A 25,486-nucleotide genomic window follows, 5' to 3' on the forward strand; every position below is an offset into this window, starting at 1 on the left:
CTGTGGGGGATGCTATGAAGGACAAGGACACAAACACAAAACAGGAGCCAGCATGTCATATACAAGCTGTGCTGTTAGATATTTTTTGTAGAAATACTAAATCAAATGCCACAATAAATAAATTAAATAAATAAAAATGTGTGTTTACCTTTCTGCATTCATCAAACTCACTGAAGTTCTCAGAATCATCATCCAGGCTGTCTCCTGAGCTCTCCAGCAAAAGCCCCACCCCGTCATCCAAGATCTCTTCTACGAAAAACAAAACAGTCACGTATGAGCTTCACGAAAACACTGTATAATATTGGTTTTCTTTAGAACCGGAGCTGAAACTCATGGCTGAGAACATGTTCTCCTCCTACATTAAGACCCTGTATAATCAGCATGTGCCCTCACACAATAAGCACAGATAGGATAACAATACATTTTATTTATAGACTATTATTCCAAGATACTCAGTGATGATCACCTTCTGTTAAAATGCTAATCTGCCTGGTGCCTGAATTAAAATTGCTATTATTAAGATTTCCATATAATTGCCACTCTTATCAGCTGCTCCTAGGTCGATGTTTGGATGTGGATATTTTCAAGTATCATGTTTTTACTTTTACTCATATCCCAATGCCTAACTTGGACAATTCTTCTTAGCAGGCCACAAAGAAGGATTTTTACTAGTGTTATTATGCCCGACTACTCTTGTGGAAGAGTGGTTAAACTGGGTAATAATTAGGATCGATATTTCTAAATTTCATCACCTTGACTCTGGGAAAAGATGTCAGTGTACAGATCTTCCTCTGCATCTGAGCGGCGTGGTGGCAGGTAGCAGAGCTGACGGCGGTCCACAGAGGGCAAGGTGTTGACCGTCAAAGCCAGTGATGCTTGAGTAAATGCTGCCTTCATGTCCGAGAAGTTGAGGCTGTGAGAGTCTTTTCCGTTCAGCTGAAGTATTTCATCTCCTGCATTTAGACCTGCAGAGTGAGAACAGACACCAGCTTCGATTCAATTTACTGCTCGTCATGCATCCATGTGCTAGATAAGTATTTCCCCTTCCCATAATATGCAATATAACAATCTCTAATTTACGTGCCATTAAAAACTTATAGGATGCCATTGTAAGAAACGAAAAGCATGTAACAAAAGTGTGGAGGCTGTTGTTTGGAGAATGCTTTTCAGATTCATAAGCGTGAATAATATCGCTATGCCAAGTGAAGTGTCAGTCAATAAAACAGTGCATGTATCTCACCGTCTGCTGTAAAGCATCACTGCAAGAGCTCTAACAGCATTACAACAAAGTCAAGGAGGATATTTTAATTTCTCTCAACCGTACAGTGTAACATTATAACGGGGGTATCACTGTGAAGAAGCTGCGGTCAGGTGTCGTATTCAGCATCTTCTCTCGCAGAGGCCAGTGAGAGGCAGTGTGGCTGTGATTATAGTAATCAAGACCCTTGAGAACTGGTGTGTCTGAAACCTTCGCTGGAGACTGAATAAACATGCACTAATGCATCTCTAAAGAGAGTAAAAACAAATGTCTATTGACCTTTGTGAGGAAAATGCTCCATTTTGAAAACATGCGCAAGGATAGAAAACAGCTAATGCACCCCAGATTCTTTTTATATGTTCTCTAGCTGTAACTCATCAGTTAAGAGACAAAGATTGAGTGTCTCTGTATGGAGTTCACTCGACAGAAATGAAGGGTAATGAACCTTTAGCAAAGGCTAATCCGCCCGCCTTCACATCAGTGATGTAGAGCTGCTGTACTCCATCCTCCTCCACCACTGAAATGGAGAAACCTGGAGGAGGAAACGGAGAGGCAGAGAGATGGGAAGGGGAGGAGAGAAGGAGAGAGAAAGGGGGACTCTTACATAAAACTTATCAGAGGGAATTGTGCTGTACAAGTGGATATGGTCTGAATTAAAAAAAAAAAAAAAAAGATATAAATATATATAACGTTGACTTCACTACAATAAAAATCACATTATCATTAATTATAATGAGTGATAAAGAAAGATGAGTACACAAAAGAGTCTTACCGTAACCAATCATGCAGGATTCATCTCTGTCAAACTGGATTACTTTTGTTATTTTGGAGCAGAGCTCAATTTCTTTGTAAAGCTGCGAAGAACAAAAAGAAGTTATTATATAAATCGTGAAACCACGGCCTACTTTATTCATATTCTGGTGGGTGGGGTATTAAAAGAACACAAAGAGAGTGCTAATTTCCTGTATTCTTAGACAAATGTTATGTCATAGTAACATGATTTAAATACACAGCGGATGTTTTTATTATAACTATCCACGAATAGATCTGTGTTTTGGCGCATGGTATTTCCAGACAGGCAGTTCTCACAGAAAGTAAGAAATCCAAAAGACATAAATACAAATTATATTAATAATTCATAACAGTGGATGCTCTTAAAGTCTGCAGCATAATTCATATTGTGATTCCTCTCATACTCATAGCTAGTTCCTGGCATTTCTTTAAATGTGTATTTTGACCTTTAGAATCTAGAAAAGTCTGACAGAGAAGAGATAATCAAGCAGGTGGATGCATACCAAGTCGAACACATCCTCCTCCGGTTTGGGAATGTAGAATTGCACTTGATTTTCAATCAGGAATTTGAGTCTCAAGTAGAGCTTGGTGGGATCGAGCTGGTGAGCCTGCAGAACGGGGGCAAAAAGACATTCGTTTAGCTAAGTGATGTTATGACAGGCATTAACAAAACATCAACAGGTAATTTCCGGCTGGGAGCTGTTACCTTGCAGATGGTTTCCAGAACACACAGCGCCGACTCCCCTGGTTGGATGATGGTTAACACCGGCTGGTCATTGGGCAGACACACCCACGAAGGGGTGAGGTGGTCAGGGACCCAGATGTCACTCTCGGTGTCGGGCCGTGGAAGGCTTTTCACTGTGCCCTCCCCGCTTTTCTTCAGAGACATTAAAAGGCTCAATTAGTCTGGTGCTTCAGTTCAGATTCATTTTTACTATATAAACACACACACACACACACACACACACACACAAACCTTTTACTGCAAAGTTTGATTTGATTAAAATGGCTAATAATTCCATTATACTCGTCCCACTAACTACTTTCCAACTAAATGGCTGCCGTCAGTTCACTCAGAGCATTTGTAATACAGTTTTTCAAAGACTCTAGTACATTATTGTACCCTTGCTTAAAAGCTATGAAAGAAGAATTACAACCTCCGATGTGCCTGAGTAGCTATTATAGCTGTAGCCTCTGGGCCCCTGTGTTCTGCGTACTCTGGATACAGCAGACTAATATTTCTTTGACGTCAGTTTTGGCTGAAGATTTAGTTAAGTAACTGTCACATTTATTCAGAGAAATTAATGTTTTCTACTTACTGTGCTTTCCTTAGTGGGATCAATATATATGCCATCTACTGATTTTTTCACTGGCTTTTCACCATCAGCAAAGACCTGCAGGAGCAAAAAGTAGGTCAGGTGGTCATAATTCAAGCAGAATTGTAGTAGATTAAATAATTGATGAGGAGGCAATAAGAAATCTGTGCTCAGAGTCATTCTTTTGGTTGTTGGAATCCTCGCAGACCTGGTTGATAGTGGGATGAGCTTTTGTCTTTTTCTTTGAGGTAGTGTCCAGACCCCAGAGGGATGAGAACCTGCTCTTGCGCTTGCTGCAGGAACGAGACATGGCCTGTGTTCGCCGTCTCACTCCCGTTTCTGTGCGAGCTGCCACCTGCGAAAACACATCATCACGGTCAGGGCTCAAACACACCAAATGAGACTTAAACAATCTGTTTGACGTCAAATCATAATACATTTTAAAAGTCCATATTAACATATGTTGTAGGTTGAAGATGATAAAAAAAAAAAAAGCCAATGAAAATTCATTTCTTTCAACAGATCTCCAGACTAAATCTAATCTAACGATGACTTGAGTCTACCCTCTAATTTCAGTGAATCTAGAATCTGATTTAGTTTCATGAAATTTCTGCACATGGCATTTTGCTTTGAATACCTCGACTGTGTCTCGATGTCTTGAATGTCTGACTTAGCTTTTTTGCTTGCTCTGTACTGCACTTGTAAGTCGCTTTGGATAAAAGCATCTGCCTAACGACTAAATGTAAATAAAATGGGGAAAAGGGGGCACATGAGCCTTAATGTAATACATTTTTAACATGCACATACAGAGCTGTCTTGGCTATTTCACACATGAGCACAGGGCTCGTGCAAATTTTTTAACAACCTGGCATTTCTAGGCTACTTATCAGTGAAGAAGCACGAGTAAAAGGTCTTTAAAAAATGCTGAATTAGGCATTAAAAATAGCCCTGTGCACATATGTGCACGCACGGCCTAACCTAACCCAGGTACTCATTCTGTCGTTTTGTGTTCTGAACACTTTTCTCAGCCCTTTTTTAGGGAAAGTGCTGCTACATGTATTCATGAAAGTGGAATTGAGCAAATTAGAGTGGAGCAAAAGTGTAGGGAAAAAAAATAAAAAAAGAGGAGGAGAGAGGTGTTAGAAAGTGTCTCTTTTGTTAGATATCCCACCGTGCCATCTCACAGCTCCAACACCCACCTCTTCAACAACACTGCATTTGTGGTGAGAGGAAAAAAAAAAGAAAAAAGAAAAGTACCCTGGTCATGTAGTGTAAATGAATCTCTAAAAATCAAATGTTTTCTTCTACTACCAGCGCTTTTAGCTGTGGCATACATAACCTGAGAACTGCAGTGGGAGGCTCAAACCAAACCAAGCCCTCCCTAACTGGTGCCCTGTGTGAGACCCAGACTCCAAAATAAGAGCTATGCATGAACATGGTTTGACAGAACATATTTTAGTTTCCAGAATCAATTGCTCTGCCAGGAGAGTCACCAACCGTACGTAGCCGTGCCAAAGTATATTTTGAGAGATAGAATATTTTGCTCTTCTAAAAATCAAACGAGCCATCATACAACTGTAGGGTCACAGATTTGATATAACAAACAGCTTTAGTTGATGTTGCTGAAGCACATGAGCTAAGACACTGGTTCCTCAAATAAAAATTCATGTCACAGTGAAGGCTCCAGTTATAGGAATAAACATGTAAATGCATCTGCAAGTGTGTCACGATGATACTTCATGAAACTAGACTAAACATGGGCTTTTAGTTACACCTGATGAAACAAAGGGTTGATATTTACCAGTGCATGAAAGGAAGAGACTGAGAATATACCCAGTCGGCCCATTGCCAGCTTAGTGGGGCGGGAGGCGAAGGCCAGGAGGCGTTTGGGGTTGGGCAGCTCTCCTCCCTGTAGGCTGGCCAGGTAGCACCTGAAGCGAAATAGATCCATGTGAAACTGCTCCAGGTTCTGCTCCCACAGAAAGATCTGCAAAGTAAGGGAACAAAACAATATATCCAGTTAAAGATTCATCAAGATTCTTGTTTGTCAACTTCAAAACAAGATCAAATTTATTTCCTCTCTTCCCCCAGACGTTCGGTTACCACAAAGTTTTACCAATCTGCACACTCTAATGGTTTGAGGTTTACTGGGGCAGTAGAGCAGGACATTGTGATTATTCAGTGGGCCATCCCCTCCTGGTCATGGTCCTACATTGGTGTTTTTGGAAGAGGTGGCCGGCTCCATAGTGGAGGGCACTGTATCACTGCCAAGTAGCCCAGAGACGAAAAAGAAACAATACTGCACATTCCACTGGCAGATAGAGGCTGGGAGCATTTCAGCTTTCCAAGGAGCAGGCCTATATCTATTCAGCTCTGCACAATGTGAAACCTGACACTGCCAAACAGAACTGCTCCAACCAGGCAGTACCAAAGTGACCAAACAAAGGCCATTTGATCTCCCTTCTCTGTAAACAGACCTATTAAAGACAATATGAGCTTTGCAATTAATTGAGAGAATGGCAGGCTATCGACTGTTGCCAACTGCATATCATGTTAAAAGTAGCAGTCTGGCAGCCGATAGGTGTGTAACATCAGCAGCCTCTAGCGGACAGCACCTTCAAGAGCTGTTACTTAATATCCTCCTGCCACTCCCTGAGTCCTTGTCCATCTCCTGTATCTTGAATTAGAACAACTTGGGGATACTGATAATAAAAAACATAATTACCAGTATCCTGTGGAAGTAAACAGAAGAAACATATCCTGAATATGTTCAGAAAATAAACTTCAGTATTGCCAGTATGAGAGAAAACAGTATAAACATACTAATGTAAATATTCTGCCCAACAGAATCTGGTGGAAATCAAACTGCAGTTTCTGTTTTACATTTGAGGAAGCAGCTCAGCGTGTGTTATTTCAGTAAAATGCACTTCTAAAGAGAAATCAAAAAAAGTTTCAAAAAAGTTTTGAAACCCTGACTTCCTCAGATAACTGAACCAAATGTTCAACCTTTTGAGAAAACGGACTGAAACCTACTTGATCCAGGATTGTCTTCCTCTTCTTGGCGTCGGTGACAGCAGACAGTTGCATGTCTCCCATCTTCTTCATCTTCTCATCCATGTCTATCTTCTGCTCCAGTTTCTTGATCTCTGCACGAAGCAGCCGCACCGTGTCCTCTCTGTGGTGCTGGCGGGCAACAGCGGTGGCACATGCCGAGTGGATGGCTGTGATCCAGTTCTCTAGCTCTGTCTGGCTGCAGGTCTGCGTGGGGACAGCAAAAGGTCAGAGGTTAAACGGCACAGCAGCTCCTTGACATTCAAAATAAAAAGAAAGAAGCTCTTCATTTGCTGCTCCTGTGCGTTTCACTGCTAATTATAATGGCAAATAAGTATTTCTAAAGAGCACAGAAGGAAAGAAAACATAGAGCACATATAGGTCACAGTAATCTTTGCCCATGGGAGAATTTGCACTTATTCACAGGCCAGATGACATTTAGAGATTCTCTTACCTGAAACAGAAAAGCATCTCCAAGGGAGTTGCTGAGACAGAACACATAGTCCTTTTTGGGATGCTCCGGTACAGCCTGGACGATACTGTTCTCTACCCAGATGGCATGCTTGGGAATACTATTGTTGTCTATCCCTGAACGGCCATCAGTCTCATAGAAGAACAGAGTGCAACCTGGAAAACCCAAACAAATCTTTTTATTACTTGACAGCACAGACACCGGTCTGTTGCTATAAAAACCAAGCGTATACATATTCCTGTGCTGGTCCCAGTCTCCAGGAGGGTGTTACAGTGATCATGATTATTTCTTTCAAATTCAGATTTGCTCAAGTAATTTAATTCTGCTCTCCAGTGGCCAACCTTAAGAAGTGCAACATGGCTGACTTAGCAGAAAGGGAGGCATCGTGATCATTAAAATACTGATTAGATTTCCAGCCTAGTCAAGTGGCATAATGATGTTTGATAATGAGGTTTGGATCATGCTTGAATTAAAGCTTGGTTTAGTGAGCTAAGTTGGATCTGATTAGAGTATAAGTATTTCTGATTGTGTCAGCAAAAAGCTAAACATGTTCAAAAGCATGTGGTGCTGACTGAGCTGTACTGACAAAGTAAAGTCTAGATGTTATAGACACACAGAGGGCATTACAGACCTTTCAGGGAAACCCAGTAACTCTTCCACTTGCGCCTCGTAGCCGACTCCACTTTTTTGTTCTTCTTGTGTACAAGGAAGTTCTTCACTGCAAGTCTGCCAGCCTTACGCACCATCCCCTGGGCGATGCTGAGCAATGGGTCAGACTGGTAGGCGGAGCTCATAGTGCTTTGCTCATCACTGAGGGCAGACCCAGCCTCTTCCAAGCTCTCCGTCTGGCAGGAGCTCATCTCCAGTTCTTGACGAAAGTTCTCGTACACGCCCTGAACGCACTCGCTGGCCCCGCCGCCACTGCTGCTGCCGCTGTCACTGCCAGCGAACAGGCTCCGGCCGTGCGCCGAGCACATGGAGAAGGAGGCCGACATGGTCTTGTAGCGCCGGGACTGGTGCTCTGCCTCCACCGTCAACCCATCGATGCCACTGTCGTCATACTCACTGCCCTCCCCAGCCGTGACATCCTGTGTCGTGGCAAAAGCACAAGACATGTAAGACGGCATGGCAGCCACGTTTTCGTCATCACGATGAAGACAGATTGTCAAAAACAACAACAACTACTACCCTGACCCTCTAGATGCAGAATAGAGGCATTTATGTTGCAAAAACTCTGGAGAAGGTCTGATGAGATTCCATGGGTTTCTTAATCCTCAGGTTGTGCTCAAAATTAATTACTCACAGCAAAGCGTCTGTTGTGCGAGTACAGCCTGCCCTCCCTATGGCACCACAGGGTCTGCCCTCTCCTACCCACATGGCCGAGGGCTCCTGGGAGATGAAGGGGGTTACACCAAGCTTGGTATCCCCGTCTGGTCACATGACCCAATCATGCGCTCCAGAGCTGCATTCACCAGGGCTGATGGTGCCCCGCAGTGACAGGGCCACCATGCACGTTTTACTGTTACACTCTTCTACAGGCCTCCTCTCATTATCATAACAAAAGACTGAGGCATTTCAAACGGGTAGTGACTTTAAGCTGTGCCCCTCTCCCTTCATAACAGTCTCTTCTCCCAAGACAAAAAAAAACTCAACAGTTTCATCAGGAAATGACAAGCTTTCTTTGTAAACGCAATCTGTTCCAGTAGTTTTTTATCTGAGCGTTTTCTCTGCTGCATTTACCTCCCAGACGCAACAGGGAGCTGTCTTATTAGTAATGCCACCAGACAACAATTATGATTCTGCACAGCTTTTTCATAGTCTGTCCAAGGAGCAGGCTTTAGTTCAGGACCCTGACATCAACTTAATCGGACAGACATGAATACATGTTTATATTATCATGCAAACAAAAAAGCTTTATTCTTCTTTCTGTAGTATCATCTACATTCTACTTGAGATCAGTTGAGCCAATTTAGTGGTATAAAAGAAATCAGCACAATGTGATGTTGCTGTTCAGCTTACCTGTATAGTCTGCGCCCTCCTACCCTGCATACTGGCACACATGGCAGCTTGGTGGTTGCTTAGGCCTTCGGACAGGCAGTGGGAACGCCGGCATGGAAGGGTGTATGCACCGTAGGTGTTCCCATCTTCCTCTGACGGAGATAGCATCTTATCATCCTCTCCCTCCCTGATAGCCCTGTTGGCATCGTGCCACTTGGCATACCGGCCATTGGGTTGCCTGCAGGAAGGGCTCTTCTGGCTGTACAGCTCATCCAGGGAGTTTGCCCTGTCGGTGGAGTCTGTGGGGCTGGACTGCAGGTGACCTTTGCAGTTGGTGAAGAGACTCTCATTCGCTGTGCCTATGATCTCCTCTGTGCTAGTCAGGTGCTCTTGGCTGAGGTCAGACAGGGAGAACTCCAAGCTGTCATCCCGCCACATGTCTGCAGATTTAGACCTCTTCTTTTTGAAGCTTGCCGTGTCCTTGGAGCTGTTCCGAGCTTTCTGGAGGTATGTAACCTCACCCATGTACTCGTCTTCGTCCTGCACCTCCTCTGCTGTGGGGCCTGGTAAGGTTATGTGCATTGTATTCACGTGCACCGAGGGACTGGCCAGGTCGTTGTGAAAGGACACAGGCCGCAGATTCATGGCAACTCGGTCCACCCAAATGGGGCTTCCAAAATCTGGGAGAAGATTTGTCTCATTGAAGGGTTCCAGGCCATTGTCAGCCAGAGACTGTGGGATGCTGGGGGTGCTACTTGAGCGGGTGCTCGTCTCAGAGTTCCTGTGCTCTATTTTCCCAGATGAAGCATGTCGAGAGCGCCTTGACTGCTTGTTGGAAATGCGAAGAGATCGAGATGTTTGCTTTCGTGACAAGTAGCTACGGTCGTTACCATAGAGGGCATGGTCCCCATTGTGACTCTCAACATTTCCCATGATTCAGAGGCTGAGTGGAGAAGAACATACTGCTTATAAACTCCAAAAGAGCTTGCAACCAATACCAGAAGTAATGTATCATATAAAACTGGTGCATCAGACAGCAAATGACTGAATAATTGCCTACCAGCAAGATTGTAATAATTTTTCAGGCATTTTGCTACAGGATCTTCACACAGTTTGGTCCTTCAGCTGCTGGAACAATCCACAAAGCTCTGAAAAGAGAGACAACACAATGAGTAATAATATCAATACCAGAATCAAATTTATTCCCCAAGGAGCAACAACAAGGAATTTACCACCCAGTCTGTGCTTCTTATGCACTGTATGCTGCTTGAGTTTTGTACAACCTTGTAGTTTAAGAAGTCTGCAACAAAACATAATATCCACCTTGTGCTAGAGAGTTAAGGGGTTGTAATAAGAAAGAGAAGGTAGTTTTTCCTGCCAGCTAAATATACACCACTCTCAGCTGGACAGAGGAAGTAATCTACTCAGTCCCATTGTGTGAAGTTGAGGGCATGTGATGATAATATGAGTACTGCGACAGCCTGAGCAAACACGAGTTGTTCAGAGCCGACCATGTTGTGTTTTTTCACCATAATGGACATTTGTACTTTAGGCTGGACATTCTGCTCCAAAAAGATTTGGTTGCAGGCATGAAACCTTCAACAGATGTGACAATACCACATTGTAGCTGTTGTTCCTCCTGATGTGTGCTCCCCTTCTTTTAGGACAGACCCTTTGGGGGTGCAGTCATTTTTTTGCTTGTGTGTAGTCAACACAGTTGAGTGGGAGCCCAACCCTCTGCTGCTGCATGCACTCAGGCTTACTGTGAGGAAGAGCATTACGTAAACTGAAGCTGACCCCCTTTTTCTACCTTCTGTTGTTCCCTTTCCCCTTTTTATTCTGCTCACTCATCATCACTCACTGATATTGCAGTGTCCATTGTTTGATGTTGATGTAAGTCCATTTATTTTCCATCTAATCCTGCAGTTTAGTGTCTGTTCTATTTAGCATTTCATCCAATTTGGTAGAGGAAAAAAAAAAACACCACCAAAGCAAGAGGGACAGAAATACCATTTCTCTCATTACATATAACAAGATTCACTGCGGGACACAAACATGCTTGCAAATCCTAGCACAGACATTACACCAAGGGATAATTTAAGTATGTTTGTAGCCTTTATTTTGTATTCCCAGTACCTTTTAATTTTTCATATACAACTTGAAAGTTTAATGTCTTTCCAGATGTCTTCCTCAGAGAGAAACAAAATGTCCAGTGGGTTTTTTTTTTTTTAGTCCCGATCACCACTCTGAGGCCTACGTGGCTTTACAAAACTGTAAATGCAATAAAGTAAAGCCTTATAAAGGGTCTTTTTGACAGGTCAGTATTAAAATGACATTCCTGGCATTTATTGCAGAGCTTTAACATGTTGCTTTGCTGGATTTGCTAATGTTCTCTCAGTGGCTCCAATGTTAATATGATGTGAAATTAGCCAGAAATTAATTAGAGTGTTTCACGCAGAGATGAGGAGCTTAAGTAGCAGAAGCTGTGGTTTTTCTCAGTTGGTACAGTTACAGCAACCCACTGAGCGATGCCCTTGAATTTAGCAGCTAAACCTCATTTGTTCGGGCTTGAAATGTGCAGTATGCCAGGAATACAAAAAAAAAAAAAACATTCAAATATTAAAATATGTGGATAGGTTTAATTCTGCAACGCTGCAGAAAAGCCTCTGTTGTGACTCTACTATGACAGAATCATAGTAGACTGTTAACAGATGTCTTTGCGAAAATATTGTTAAATATTTTTTGCTGTAGGATCTGTGATAATCAGCTACTAGTTACTTTTGCCTCTGGCAGATTTAACAGAAAAGTCGTATACACATAGCAGATAGGAGGGTGACCCGGGGAAGCTCCTAAAAATAAAAATGTACACATGAATAAACATGTTCTAAAATTTGAAATACAGGGAGGTTACATTTTCCTCAATTTAAGTTGCTGGACTATCTGAATACAAGGTAAAAATGGCCACAATTTCCCCAACATGATGTTCTCTAAAGCTGCAATGCTGCTGGTGAGCAGAATCCATCATCAGCTCTTTATTAATACATGAGGAAGAGATGGCAGGGTTGGAAAAGATGATCTAGATCACCATCTCTTGGAACACTGTATGGGTTCTACAGCACCTTACAAAATGTGTGCCCGTCTCTGTCCTGTATCACCACAATGGTATTTCATACACAAATAAATGGAAGTCGGCAATTAGACTGGAAAATCCAGCCTGTGATTTGGCAACGTGACTGAGCGGGGACCCAAGAAAGTGGGCCACCTCTCATTTTCAGCAAATGCACAAGAGCACAGGACTGCAGGACTCGGAGGATTCATCCGTTACAAGGCCTTAATGAAATACGTCACAACAGGAGATTCCAGCTACCCACAGATCAGAGAGAAGAACAGTTTTATTTTATTACACAAGATTAGCAACACAGTGGCTTCAGGGGGAAAACAGAAATTCACCACAGCTAACACCTCTGGAGGAGGCTGTAAACAGCGCATGAAAAGAATAAAGCTACTTTTAAATCAGTGGCTGATGGGCAAATATTTATAAAGTGAGTAAAATCCAGTTCAAGATAATTAGGGATAACATTTTGTAACATACAGTGTGTCACACAGTAAATACTAAACCTTACATAAGGTAAAATGCAGGTTTTTATTAGAATTATGCAGATATGTCATGTAGTAGATGTTCGCTTCTGAAAGTACTATTTGAGACAATGACTTCTGTGTCTGTACTGTTGTATGTGAGCATAAATGTCATACATGTCATATTCTGATTCATGCCATTGTTTAAAAACAATGTCGGTAGTATCTGAAACTGTTTTGGCGTAGTCAAGTTCATGTTTCCATGGTACATTCAAGGTCCTTTTATTAGGAAAGAAAACTAAAAAGTCCAGCTTATATTTACAACAAATATTTGGGCCTGTCATAACACGAATTGGGAAAAAAATATCCCAACCCCCACCTGCTATCATCCTTTACATCCCTGAGGACAAAAAATGTCAAGTTGTTTGTATCTTTAAAGGAAACAAAAATTTTTGCTCAAGGTACGATCTGACAGTGTGAAACAGCTGGCCGCACATTCCTGTACTCATAAGCTTAGTGTCATAACAAAAAAACTAATCATAATACACCAGAGGATAAATAAAACTAAAACTCAGAGCTGCATGACCCTTTAAAATCAGATGCATATGATGAGACAAGATACAAACAAGCTTATTTTTGATAGTCTTCTTATTTCTTGCAAAGACAATCCTGTGATTTAACCTGACTACACTGCTGAAAGGCAAAAATGCACTGGGCTGACAAGTTACAAGCTCCAACATAAAACCCTGTAATCTGAACTCTCCAGCGTTGAGAGATAATAACACAGGTAGCTGTATGGAAGGGATGGTGGGGGTTACCATTGAAAGACTGTACTCAAGACAGCTCATATTTCCCTTGATGCTGTCATATGATTCTGTGCAAATGGAAGTTCCAAACAGCAATGTGCTCATGACAGATTTTCTGCTCCCAAGTGTGATCAGTTGTATTTAAGATTTAATTAGACCAAAAGGAAGTTTAGCATCAGCAGAGCTTGGATATGCTTTCGAATGTTTCATATTTGTTGAGAAACTTTCGTGGTTTTCACCTTATGGCTTAAATAAAAACGTTACAACACCATCATCCATTCATCCATTGATTTCATGTTGCAGAGGATGGCAGCTAAAGCTGCTGCTGCTGTGTGTGACCCGTCTGAACCCTGTCATGAGAGGCTCAGGTGGTTGTGTGTTATGAGACTTTGTTAATGTAGGAGAGCAGCACTTATACTGATGCCAGCACATATTAAGCAAGTGGCATCTGGCAGTAAAGCAGGTGTGAGACCTGGCATGACAGCAGCAGCCACTGATAAAGTGTAAAAACTGTACTGGCTAAAAAAAAGGTTGGATGTTGTGTGTTATGGATGCTGCTACTGCTACTGTCTGAAAATAGCAGAAGTGTTAATTGTTTAGTTCCCTAATTTAAAACAAAGGTTATTGAGTTACTCTGAGCAGCCATGTAGACTTTACTGTCCCAACATGATGCGAATACTGCATTAGAGTGCTGTTTCCAAGAGACAGCTGCCTTGTTTGCCCTTGTCAAACAAACACCTTTCTGCTTAACTGATGTACAGTTCAGTGCAGCACATAGCCCTACCCATTATATATATTTTTTGCATTATCACTGCACTGTTGTGACAAATCCATGAGTAAAAACTTCTTCTGTATTCTCATGCAAATTTGGTAAGGGTCAACATAAAAAAAGTGATAAGGCTTGATTGCATAAAAGACACCTTAGACATTTTTAAAGTGAACTCTCTACAGTAAATCTTAAGTCTGATTTTAGAGCCTGCTGTTGAACAGCAGCTGGTGTTGTTTAGCTGAGTTGCACCTTTGTCCCTGGCCCTATATCCTCTAAGGCCACCACTGTGTGCAGACGCCACTGCTTCTGATGGGTTTGTGTATAGCAGATGCAGTAGGGTGTGTTAAGTGAAATAGACTTTCGTCCATGGTATAAATTTTAAGAATTAAAAAAAAATTGCTTATAAACCCCTGTGGCTACTGGTATTCAGACATTTTGCCTGATAGCACCACAACAACCACAGTACTATCAGTCCACATCCTGCTCACGGCTCTTTAGCTCCTCGTTGACAACTCTGAAAACCTTAAACAGCTGTTTATTGGAGGTATATGTGAGCCACAGACCACCGTTAAGACAAATGGGGGGTAGATTTGGTTGTTTGTCTAACTACCAATTTGTGGGGGAAGGGATGTGTGGTTTTTAAACCTGGTAGGAAGTTGGGGGGGGTTCTCTTAAAACTACAATGTACCATATGCCACTAAAAAGTACTGTGTGAAACTTACAGCTAATCATTAATAATCATCATTAGCATGTCCTACAAATTTAAGGATCACTTATCACCTTTGATGATTTTGAATTCGTCAGAATAAAAAGGAGTCTTACTGAAGATCTAGATTAAAGCAAATGTTCCCAGTAAATTAACTTCCCTCTCCTTCTGTCATCTTTCCAAAGTTTCACCATCTCTATATCATAGCTACAGTGCTCATTTTCTCAACATCTGTAGTAATTAAGTAGGACACCGCGTCGGAGCATCAATGATTACTTTAACCTTCTCTCTTTAATCCTGGCAGCAGTTGCCTTTGGATCTGAAAATCTGCTTTTACCATATCCATAAATCTAACCTCTGCAGTCATTTAAGCTGTCTCTCGTGCAATCAAACGTATAAAAGTGAATCTTTGAAAAGTCGGTTAAACTTGACTGTCACTAACATGAAACATCAGTCAGATGCAGAAATGTTGAAAGTCAGTCACAGCAGATCACACGAGAATCCAAGATCAATACTTAACAGTTTGTGATGGAGTTTTCATCTGAGCACAAAAATGTTAGGTGACATGAAACGGGCTGCAGTAGCAGCGACAAAATATCACAACTACAATCACCACAGACTTTAATAAGTTGACCTTCTCCTAGCCTGTAACGGTCACAGTCAGTGAAAAGGTCTCTCCTGGCTACACGGAGCATCAGCCTGTCTTAAATGCTTTACATTCCAGACTTACAATCTGCTCGTCCACAGTCTGACTCCAGATGCACCCAACAATTTTCCCCTCACACATGGAACAAATGCAGTTTTAGTTGTGTTTTTTTAAACTGTACCAATGCTGACACTTGCTTGGTTAACAAAATCTTCCCTTGACTTTTAAAGGGTTTCCTTTAACATCATAGAGATCATCTATTAAACACTGGCACAGGTGGATGTATATAAAAAACAGCTGTTAGTTGAAATTAGATATTGGTGGAAACTTCAAAGAGCAACACATAATAGAAACTGGGCGTTATCTTCACACACAACAGATTTTTCTAGACAGAGAAGCCTACATAAACATAATCTATGTGCAAAAGAACCTTGACTTGGGGAAAAAAAAAAACATCTATTGTCCCTATTAGATCCCCATTTTCAAAAGAAAATAGGGATCAAATTTTTAGACAATACACTGCAATAGAAAAATTACATTTCAGCAGGAGACTCACAAAAAATAACAAATCCTGCAATTTCTTCTGTGCTCAAATACATTTTCTAAACCAGAGTGTAGGGTTCAGCCGTGGTCAGCATTTGTCCTTGGCTTTGCATGCTTTGCATTATGTAAAATTCTAATTTGATCAAATGCCCTGCTTTATTCATTAAGCCGCCATTGCCACAAAAAGTGCACTGAATGGAGGTCGACGTCTTCAGACCAGCAGCTAGTGCACTGCTGGGCGAGCCATTCACCTACCAGCCTCGCTATGACAGCTGACTTGTCTTTGCCTGAATGTCGCTTTGCTGGCAGCAGAATAAACACAATGCCAAGCAGACAGGGGAGCTGCAGTCCTGCATCGGAAATGTGTTTTCGAATCTGGTTCAATCAGGATCTTCTTCCACAGAGGCAATCATTTGCTTCCAGGTCAGTGAGTAGTAATACCAAGCATGTCTTCAATTTGAGTACATTCCTTTTATGTACCACAAGTGCAGACATACACAATCTGAGCTTGCTCCACTCAGAAACACTTCTGGGTCAAAGTCAAGGGCCATTTTCATCAATTTGATTCTAATATTAATGAGTAGGGATTAAACTTTTTAGATTATGTTGCATATGGATCCTAAAGAAGGGACAATATGCTATGATCATTTCTAACCCCATCCTCGAGGTAATAATTTATTTCCACATTAAGTTCTCTTTAGTTTGTTTTGTTCTTTAATCATTCAATCACAGTTTGGTGAAAGTTCCTATGTGCTAAGGAGACCTGATCCAAATCATCTCTCTGGTCAGTGATCATGGACAAGTCTCCCCAGAACACCACTGCAACCATAACACCCCTGGAGCTCTGTGCTCCCTGCTGTGTTGCATTGTGCACTGAAGCAGAGCCAAGCTTGATCCTGACACACATGACTACACAAACCTTAAGAGAAAAATTTGTCCGCTTACTTGAAGCTGCCCTCGTCACAATTTGCGATACAGGCCTCTTTTATAGCCCTGCAGTAAAACGTCACTTAGAAAGTCACATTTCAGCTGGGGCTCAGCATCTTCATCCATTCACCGGGTTTTGAAACCTTTTTGGTAAAATACAGTTGGTGATACAGCTGAATCGACTTGCCATATGGGCAATTATCGCAATATTTCCAGCCAAACATCTTTACATGGATACAATGCACATTTGGTCATAAGTTATAACCTTTAAAAGGGAACATTTACCACTAAATATTGGTTCCAGTGCAGTAGAAAAGGGCTCATTTGCAGCAGGTTAAGTTGCATTTCCTGATAGTTGATACCCTGAACTTCCACAAAGCTCAGTGGGATGCAGAAAGGGGCATCCTAGCATAGTCATGCAATGTAACCAGGTATACAGGGTATAGAGCTTATGGGAATAAATTACATGTGAAAAACCTTTAGTGGCATTGCTGATGAAAAATGATCAAAGAAAAATCCTAATCTTCAAAGAAACTTATTGGAAGCTGAAACTCATCCAGTTCTGTGTATTTTGACTGAGGAATGTACATTTGAATGGAAATTAAATTTGCATACACCTAAAGCAAAACAAGTTGAAAACTGACTAAACATACAGGTTTGACAATGAGCCCTTATGTAAACTCCAGTTTTATGCATGGGAGCAGCAACAGCTCATCTTATTTATCAAAGTCTTGTGCAGGTTGTTTCTCTAGAGAAACAACCTGCACATAACTACAGCCACAACATTAACTGCAGAATTTGGCACAACTTGAAAAAAAACACACAAAAAATAAATCATAGGTGGTAAAAGCCAGTTCAAAAATAAAATGCAGCACCTTGAGGCATATGGTATCTAACAGAGGAACTGGAGAAACTGTTTTGTGGAGCTGAATTCTGCTCGATAACTTTTATAATAAGCCAAGTGTGTAGACGACCACCTGATCTCAGATGAACGCTGCTTCCTTGGAAACCTACAATATAACCTTTGTTCCACAATACACTGTGTCTTTCAATTAATTGAAGCTTATGACACAAGATCACAATTATTTTCCTCTCAGGATTGTGTTTTGTTAGGTCAATTTCATTCATTCGTGCTTCTAATATTGAACTTTTAGAATTCGTAGTTTGTTTTTTTAAAAAGCCTGCATTGTCAACGCTGGAGCCTGACCTCCTGTCCTGCCAAGTCCCAAATGGTTGATACATTTCCATAACTATGACACCAGATGACCATTTCTCGCCCCTCTCCCCACCACAGGAGTCACAACGGGCTTTCAAACACAAAGCTGCGATTTTTAATGAACTCACACATCATCACTCACCCCCCCACCAGGATGTGCACTGGGAATTCTCCTTGACTTTGACCGTCTCTCACATTTGCAATTCATCATCTCCCCCTTTCTCAGCATCTCAAAACACCACCACCACCGCTGCTGCTTTGTCATTACAACGACAGACACGAGCTGTATTGTTCATGTATGGCAATGAATGGAGAGCAACACAATAGCTCACCGGCTTCATTTGCAGGTTAAGTTGTTCCCCACGCAGGAAAGCTACAGGTACAAACATGATGTAGAAACCCCACCCTAAACACAGGCTGTGAAGACCCCAGGATATGGTTACCACACTAACACACACACACCAACACCCACATGAATACCTTAAATTATAGGATGAGTGCATGGAAATGCAAACACTGATGGGAACTAATGGGAATCTGAACCCAGAGATAATTCATCCTGAAAATGTAAATCCCCAGAGGTACAACCCGATTCACAACAGTTCTAGAGGCATCTGATGAATTTAACCACACTATGAAATAAACTGAAAGCCATACTTACAGGCCACACATCGACTCAGAGCGTGGGACAAAAACCTGGTGTTATTTAGCACCTCTTTTGGAAAGTGGGAGGTTCAGGGCTGGACAACCATTTGTCTCTTCTGTCTGTTAACACGCAGCCAATACACATACCCAGTGTTTTATAGAAGCAAAAAAAAAAAAATACCCTACAGAAAAGATGACTTACCCTACTGTGTACTACCAGGAAGTGTCACTTCTGCGTTTTTCCCCACAGTACTCCAGAAAAAAAAAAATCCCACACATCACTAGGGGAAAAATTTCAAGCTCCACATGAGGGGATTATTGATACTGCTCCTGCAAGTCCACAGCAGACTGACTCCTATATGCAAGGATGAGTTGAAGAACTGAGGGAGGGAGAGGGAGTGACTGTTTGTAAACCCCCCACCCCTCCTCTTGCTGACTCTTTGACACTCTTAGCCTGCTCCCTCCCTTCTTTGCTCACTCCATTCTATAATTCCATCCCCCTAAACTACAAACCTACTGCCAGCAGGAATGCGTGTTCCCTCCCTCATCTCCTCTGTAATTGCCCCTCCACTCCTCCATGAGAAGCTTTATGTTTACACTAAATGTTACAGCCTTTCCTCATTTTAACACAAACTGATCAACAACTATCTTAGTATTCATCAGAAGACGTCTGAATGTAAACTTCACCTCATGTTCAGAAAATGACTGATGTCATCTCCTTTCTTTGTAGTTTAAATGGGAACTGTAATAGGATTTGGGCAAATTAAACAAATGCTCCCTTTGCTAAAGGCTAAAAGGTCACACTCCGAAATGGATCTGTGAATGAGAGAAAGGCTGGGCTTGCTGCTTGTCATAGCACCGGTGATGTCGTGTGGCTTTCACGTCAGCAGTGACTCTGGTGCCGGATTCGTTTTTGAGATGGTGGAACTGGCAGAGGGAACGTGTGAAGAGGACGGGAAGGGCCGACATCTGTCCAGGTGCAGCTGGCATCACGTGCTCCAGGAGCAGATTTGCAAGCACGCTGAACAGTAGAGCGTGCCCCCAGCTAGTCGAGGGTGTAGACACCGCGACAACCACACGGAGGAAAGAGAGAGGGAGCGCAGGAGGCTTAAACTGTCTGAGGGGAGTCCAGAGACTGGAGGAGGGAATTGCCCTGTCTAGACGTTGTGATGACTATGACCAATATAAAAAGCACTCAGCTCTGTGGTCAGGGTGGCTTCCTCTCATGTCCTCTTCACTTCATGTCGTGCCAAGGTTGTGGCCCTGATATTAAACTAAATCACTGGGGTTTAAAGACAAGAATGTCCTGTGTGCAGAGGCAACCAGACAATAACCTGCATTCATATCAACTGTTTGAAAATGATTTTACATCCGTCAGGACAACAGGGCTCTCTTTGAGGTTTGTGCCAAGGCTGCTACAAACTCCAGACACAAACACAAACACGATTGCCAATTTCTGCTTTTCAATTAGTGGAAAAAATAGATATTAGGACTTCACCCAATAACAACAAAAGACCTGGAAGCAGATGATTTACTCTGACAACATGGGGTCACATACAGAATCAAACAATACTGTTGTATTCCCCAAGGTGTTTAATTCAACAGTTAAATAAAGTTTTTATTGATGTTTGTAAAAATATGAAATTCTATCTGCTCACAAAAAGAAAAAAATAAAGTGGATCCGACACCAGAGCAATAAATTAATGCATCTATCAGTGAATGTGGACTAATGCTGAATCCACGTCTGCATTCACCACAGGCATTCCAGAAATGCAGATTGCTTGCATGGTGCTTTCTCATCACCAGCACAAGGCTATTAAATCCTGTGCTATCTGCACTCAATTTAAGAGCTGACTGAATTGGACATTGACAAGCCATTCAATACCACTGGAGCAATTTGGCAGGTGAGACTACGGTTTCAGATCTACAACAACACTTCAGACTGCTGATGCTGTCCAGGTGTCACAACCCACTGCAATCACTGCCAATCACCTTCAGCCACAGTGGACAATAAAAAAACCCAGCTGACAGCAGCCTAGCGACAGATCCATTTGCCAGGATATGCAGTAAGTTCACTAAATACAACTCCTCACAATGACTAAACAATACGATTGACTTAAAATGTTATTAATATTGTTTGCAACAGTAGCATCATCAGAACAGAAACTCTTTTGCAAACCTTGCAGACCTGCCTGCAATCAAAAGATCCGAGACAATCGATGAACTGTCAGATGAGCTTATTTTTTTCCAGAAGTTAGTGTCTGGCTGTTATTGCTTTGACCAGCAGCTTTCCCCAAACCAAACTATTCAACCTTAACCATGTCTGCCTTCTGAAATAGAAAGCTGGCTCAAGCTGGTTCAAGTTAGTCAAGAAGCCTCAATTTCAGTTACTGATGATGGCAGTCAGGTCATGGTTAATTATGTCCCCTTTATTTTTGCCCGTGTCCCGTCACAGCAGCTGAATCCATCACCACCGAGCTTCACAGCAGGGATCATGTTAAGACAGATGCACTTTGTCTATAAAGGAATCAGCGTCATTTAGAAAGGAGATCAGTTTCCCCAAACAGGATTTTGAGAGTCAGCTCAATCATACTGAATACCGCCATAATTAACATTTCATTTTTTCTAATGATTTAATTCAGATTTGGGTTACTGCGTGGTGACTGGTCACATAAATTCTTACTTTGTTCTCGTGTGTGGCAAAAAGTTCAACACTTTCTCAAGGCATCCAGCGAGTTAAATCACTGTGCGGCTCCCCAGAATAGCTTTAAATAAAGGTCAGTTAATAACTGACTACACATGGCGTTATTGTAGCATTTCTGACTGGAACAGAGGACAAAACAATTCCAGAGGATATAACTATGATGGTAAATTCTCCACCTTGTAATGCATTAATGTGAAAGACATGAAGGACAAAGTATTTTAATATATGTTGTCAAGACAGGCCTATGTAGCTCCGCAGAAAAAAAAAAAATGCTGGACAAGAATAGCACGGCTTTCTCTGACCAGGGTGAGTATGTAAATGAACTGCAGGCATTCAACAGTGTGCACCACAGTATGAAAATGCTATGGAACAAGTCTGGTAGGATAAACTGGAGTCTATAAGCAACAGTAACAAATTTGAACTACAAAGCCAAGATCGGTCTTTCACACTTATTAAATCCTCAATTAACATACAGAGGATGAGAATTACTCAAATATGCATCGAGATGCAAATTCAATCACATTGTTCTGTTGATTCAGACTTTACAGAGCAGCGTTATTGTGTACACTACCAAGAATAAATTCAAACACTGAAGCCGATTTTACTGTGACACAAGGGATCGGCTGTATGCGCCATTTGGCTCTGCATAAGGCTGTTTTGTGAATGTGAAACACTGGAAAGAACATCCTTCACCACAACGGTTCAAGTGTTTATTTTCTTGAAGGTTTCCTCAATCACAACAACCCATGTCCCCCCTGGTGTCCCGCTGATTAAACAGATGATCCACTGTACAGAAGAAGAACACAATGTACAACAGCTACATAGGGAGAAAAATGTAACGGTTATGCAAGACAGCAACCTCGGCTCGAGTAGAGATCATTAGCAGAGGATCCGGTGGACTCCAGCAGTGAGTTGCCTCTCAAGAGTTGACATCAAAGACGGCAGTATGCAGAGGGAAATAATTTAGAATGCATAGAAAAAGCTGGAATTGACTGGTTAGGACTGATCCTATACAGAGAAACGGCTCTCAAATATTAGTTATTAAAATATGCTTGAAGCATATTAACGTGCAGCGGTCTGTGCTTAACGAGCTACCAAACAGAATCAACCGCACACTGATCTGGTTACCCTAAAGCATCCTAACAATTGTTTGCTTCAGTTGATTTATAGTTTTTGGGTACAGCTGCTTACTGGAAGAATGTATACCTAGGATGACTTAATAATAATCATAATATATAATAATATAGGTCAAAACAAATCCCACAACAGTCACCTTCAAGCAAACAAAAAGCCACGAGCCATTATTTATGACTGATGGTTCAGTAAAGTTAGGCTAGCTGCAGCCTCCTCAATATGACTGGTAGCCTCAATAGTTTAGTGCACTTAGCATCCATTATTCATCCCAAACTACAAGGCTCCATCAGCCACGTGAGGATGATGGTCATCACCATGTGCGATTCTGACAGCCAGTCATAGGTTCCTGCTCACAACACAGAAATCAGTGGAGGAACTGAGCTTTGATGTTTTTAACGCTCATCTATGATGTCTTTCCAAACACCGTGATCATTGTGGAGAGCAGGGATTGAATACCGTCCACTAGCCTGCATGCGCCTCTCGCTTTGGACTAGTATCCCACTGCAACAGAAACACTCAGAAATCACTTTTCTGAGGTTACCACAACCTCAAAGGAAGCTTTGAAGTTTGAATCAATACTCAGCGGAGCAGGAAAATCCTCAATTTGTGGAGTGCGCTCGTTTGTTTGTTTCTCAGGTGCAGGCCACAGCAGAGTTACTCATTTGGACTTTGATGAGAATGTTAATTTTGGTGTCTAAAGATCCGCGAGTCCGTCTTCATTATGTTTGGAAGTCAGGCTATGAATCAGAAGTTACCACAGTAGGGTTTAACATAAATTGTGAAAGTACTCTGGTCTGTTATTTTTTATTTAATGCTAGAAAACAAAAGCTTTTCCTCACAATCTATGGGGTGTATCACATTCACTAAAGTGCAGCACTGCTGGAGGGTTTGTCCTCTGGAAAGCATCTGGGATCAAACCTTGGCAAGTCTTCTAGATGCCTTTTCAGATTATGCTGACTGTCAGCACATCATGGATTCATCATATGACCTCACTTTGTCAGATGATGGAATATGTGGCAACCTCCAGTCTTCTGCAATTGGTAATAAATGAGAAAATATGCAAGGCATGTTTAAATGCATGTGAAGCAAAACTGGGACTTTGAGACTAGGTCAGTCACCTGCTTAGCAGCACATGTAGCAGAATAAGACACTGCTACGGTCTCACAGATACATACAATGTGGGTGATTGTGAAGATTAATAGGATTCCTCAGTTCAACTGCCCAAACATGGTGGAAGACAGACTGATACAGCAGCACATCAATGGTGTTCTCTAATGGAGACAGATGTCCTGTCAGGGCAAACAAGCGAAGACCAAATTCCTGTTTGAAACTCAATACAACATGGATGTAAACAGAAGTAGAAAGGAAAACATGGTTGTCCTTCATTCATCATCTTGAGGTCCAAAAAAAAGTTTCTGAAATGCAAAACATGAAAAATTGAAGGAAAAGAAGAATAAAATGGATGAAATCACTTCTTACATATGGCTGCAACATGAAATCTGCTTTGCTCTGATATAAGCAATCTGTTGTTCTGCCAGAAAAAAAAAAAAAAGGGGCAGATAATTCTCACAAGACAAATTTGGCAATCAGCCTATGCAGACTGCATTCAACAAGAGAGTCTGGACAGAGAAGACCACTCACAGCTGTAACGTCAACACTGTTGCACAATGTGGCTGCGGCATGAAAGGATTCGTGTGGGAGAAGGCCACATTTACATTAAAAGTGTTACTTTACAAATGCAACGCAGGCGGACGGTGCACATTTTCACACGAAATACAGCTTGTGAGCATGTTAGAGACAGAAAAGGAGCAAATCTGCCCATGTGAAATAGCAACTCTGATGTTTAATCATAATGGTTCAATTCTGTATTGATCATTTAGAATAGAAAACTAATTGAGCGATAAAATATTTTGAGGGCCAACATTTTCACACTCTACCTTATAATTCAATGAAAGAAAATGAAGAGCGGGCTTCTATCCAGCTTCAACAAATATGAAATATTCAGAGAGACTCGCAAACACAACTTAAGCCCAGAGTTTATTCAAATATTTAAACAAGTTTGCCAGAAGTGTTTATTTAAGTGAACTGTTGTAAAGCTTGTTTGGTCAGTTGGGTTATTAAACCTGACAGGCAGAATAATGACTACAGAGATGACATTTTCCTACCACATGTGGAGATAAGTGTACACGGCAGTTACAGGCAGATAAGATTCCCAGCTCTGTGCCCGCAGTCTACACATGTCCTCCTCTTATTTGCTGGCTTTAAACTAATGGTTTGACTCAGTCTGCCAACACTGGGACGCAAGTGATTTAACACAAATCAAACAGAAGTCAAATATAGTCAAACAACAAGCAGCCATTGAGGAATTAAGATTAAAAACGCCGCACTGCAAGTAATACAGTCGTTAGTAGTGAGTTTGTCTTGAAATGAATGGCCTGTTATAATATTATCACACTGGGCTCAGTATCCATCAGTGTCTCCAGTATTTATTTTGCACCACTCTGAAAATGAATGAAGAATTATGTGCAAGTGGGATGGAAATGAATAGAGCACTTACGAGGGGTAAATTATGTGCATTTCAAGAAATCAGCCGTGTTTGGTCGTACATTTCTGTACACGCATGAAGAACAATGTCATGGATTGTGAAAAAAAAAGCCAACACATTAGCATATGAATGTGCAGACATTCCTTCATGTGTAGCTATGAGAGCGGCTACAGTGCCTCAGTTCGACCTCAAGTTGGTCCAAGACTCCGAGATCTTTGAAATGCAGAGTGTCAACACGAGCCGAAGGGAAGCAAAACTAGTCACAACTCGGCCAAACAAAGACAGACAAACACAGGGTGAGCTCTCTGTGCAGACGTGTCACACAGGTGGGCTCAGGTTACAACCCCGAGGACACATCACTGAACACTAAAGCGACTCTGTA

At 41.7% G+C, this 25,486-nt stretch overlaps 1 protein-coding gene across 2 annotated transcripts in view; it reads right to left on the reverse strand.

The window, feature by feature from the left end:
• Positions 1-25,486, reverse strand: part of tiam1b (TIAM Rac1 associated GEF 1b) — a 38,983-nt gene that overhangs the window by 11,794 nt on the left and 1,703 nt on the right. The window contains exons 1-15 of one of the 2 annotated variants that reach the window (XM_026340857.1): positions 10,120-10,197; positions 9,948-10,035; positions 8,909-9,830; positions 7,521-7,977; positions 6,872-7,044; positions 6,400-6,624; positions 5,168-5,353; positions 3,575-3,721; positions 3,370-3,444; positions 2,757-2,927; positions 2,554-2,658; positions 2,031-2,112; positions 1,704-1,790; positions 753-965; positions 149-249 (exon numbers count right to left, since the gene is read on the reverse strand). In XM_026340857.1, coding sequence (XP_026196642.1) covers positions 149-249; positions 753-965; positions 1,704-1,790; positions 2,031-2,112; positions 2,554-2,658; positions 2,757-2,927; positions 3,370-3,444; positions 3,575-3,721; positions 5,168-5,353; positions 6,400-6,624; positions 6,872-7,044; positions 7,521-7,977; positions 8,909-9,820 — 2,934 coding nt within the window. In that variant the 5' untranslated portion in view covers positions 9,821-9,830; positions 9,948-10,035; positions 10,120-10,197. Of the gene's footprint in view, positions 1-148; positions 250-752; positions 966-1,703; positions 1,791-2,030; positions 2,113-2,553; positions 2,659-2,756; positions 2,928-3,369; positions 3,445-3,574; positions 3,722-5,167; positions 5,354-6,399; positions 6,625-6,871; positions 7,045-7,520; positions 7,978-8,908; positions 9,831-9,947; positions 10,036-10,119; positions 10,198-25,486 lie in introns of those variants that run through there. The other variant, XM_026340849.1, reaches the window with a different exon arrangement.

The sequence above is a fragment of the Anabas testudineus genome, chromosome 13 (genome assembly GCF_900324465.2).
Source record: "Anabas testudineus chromosome 13, fAnaTes1.2, whole genome shotgun sequence".
NCBI lineage: Eukaryota > Metazoa > Chordata > Actinopteri > Anabantiformes > Anabantidae > Anabas > Anabas testudineus.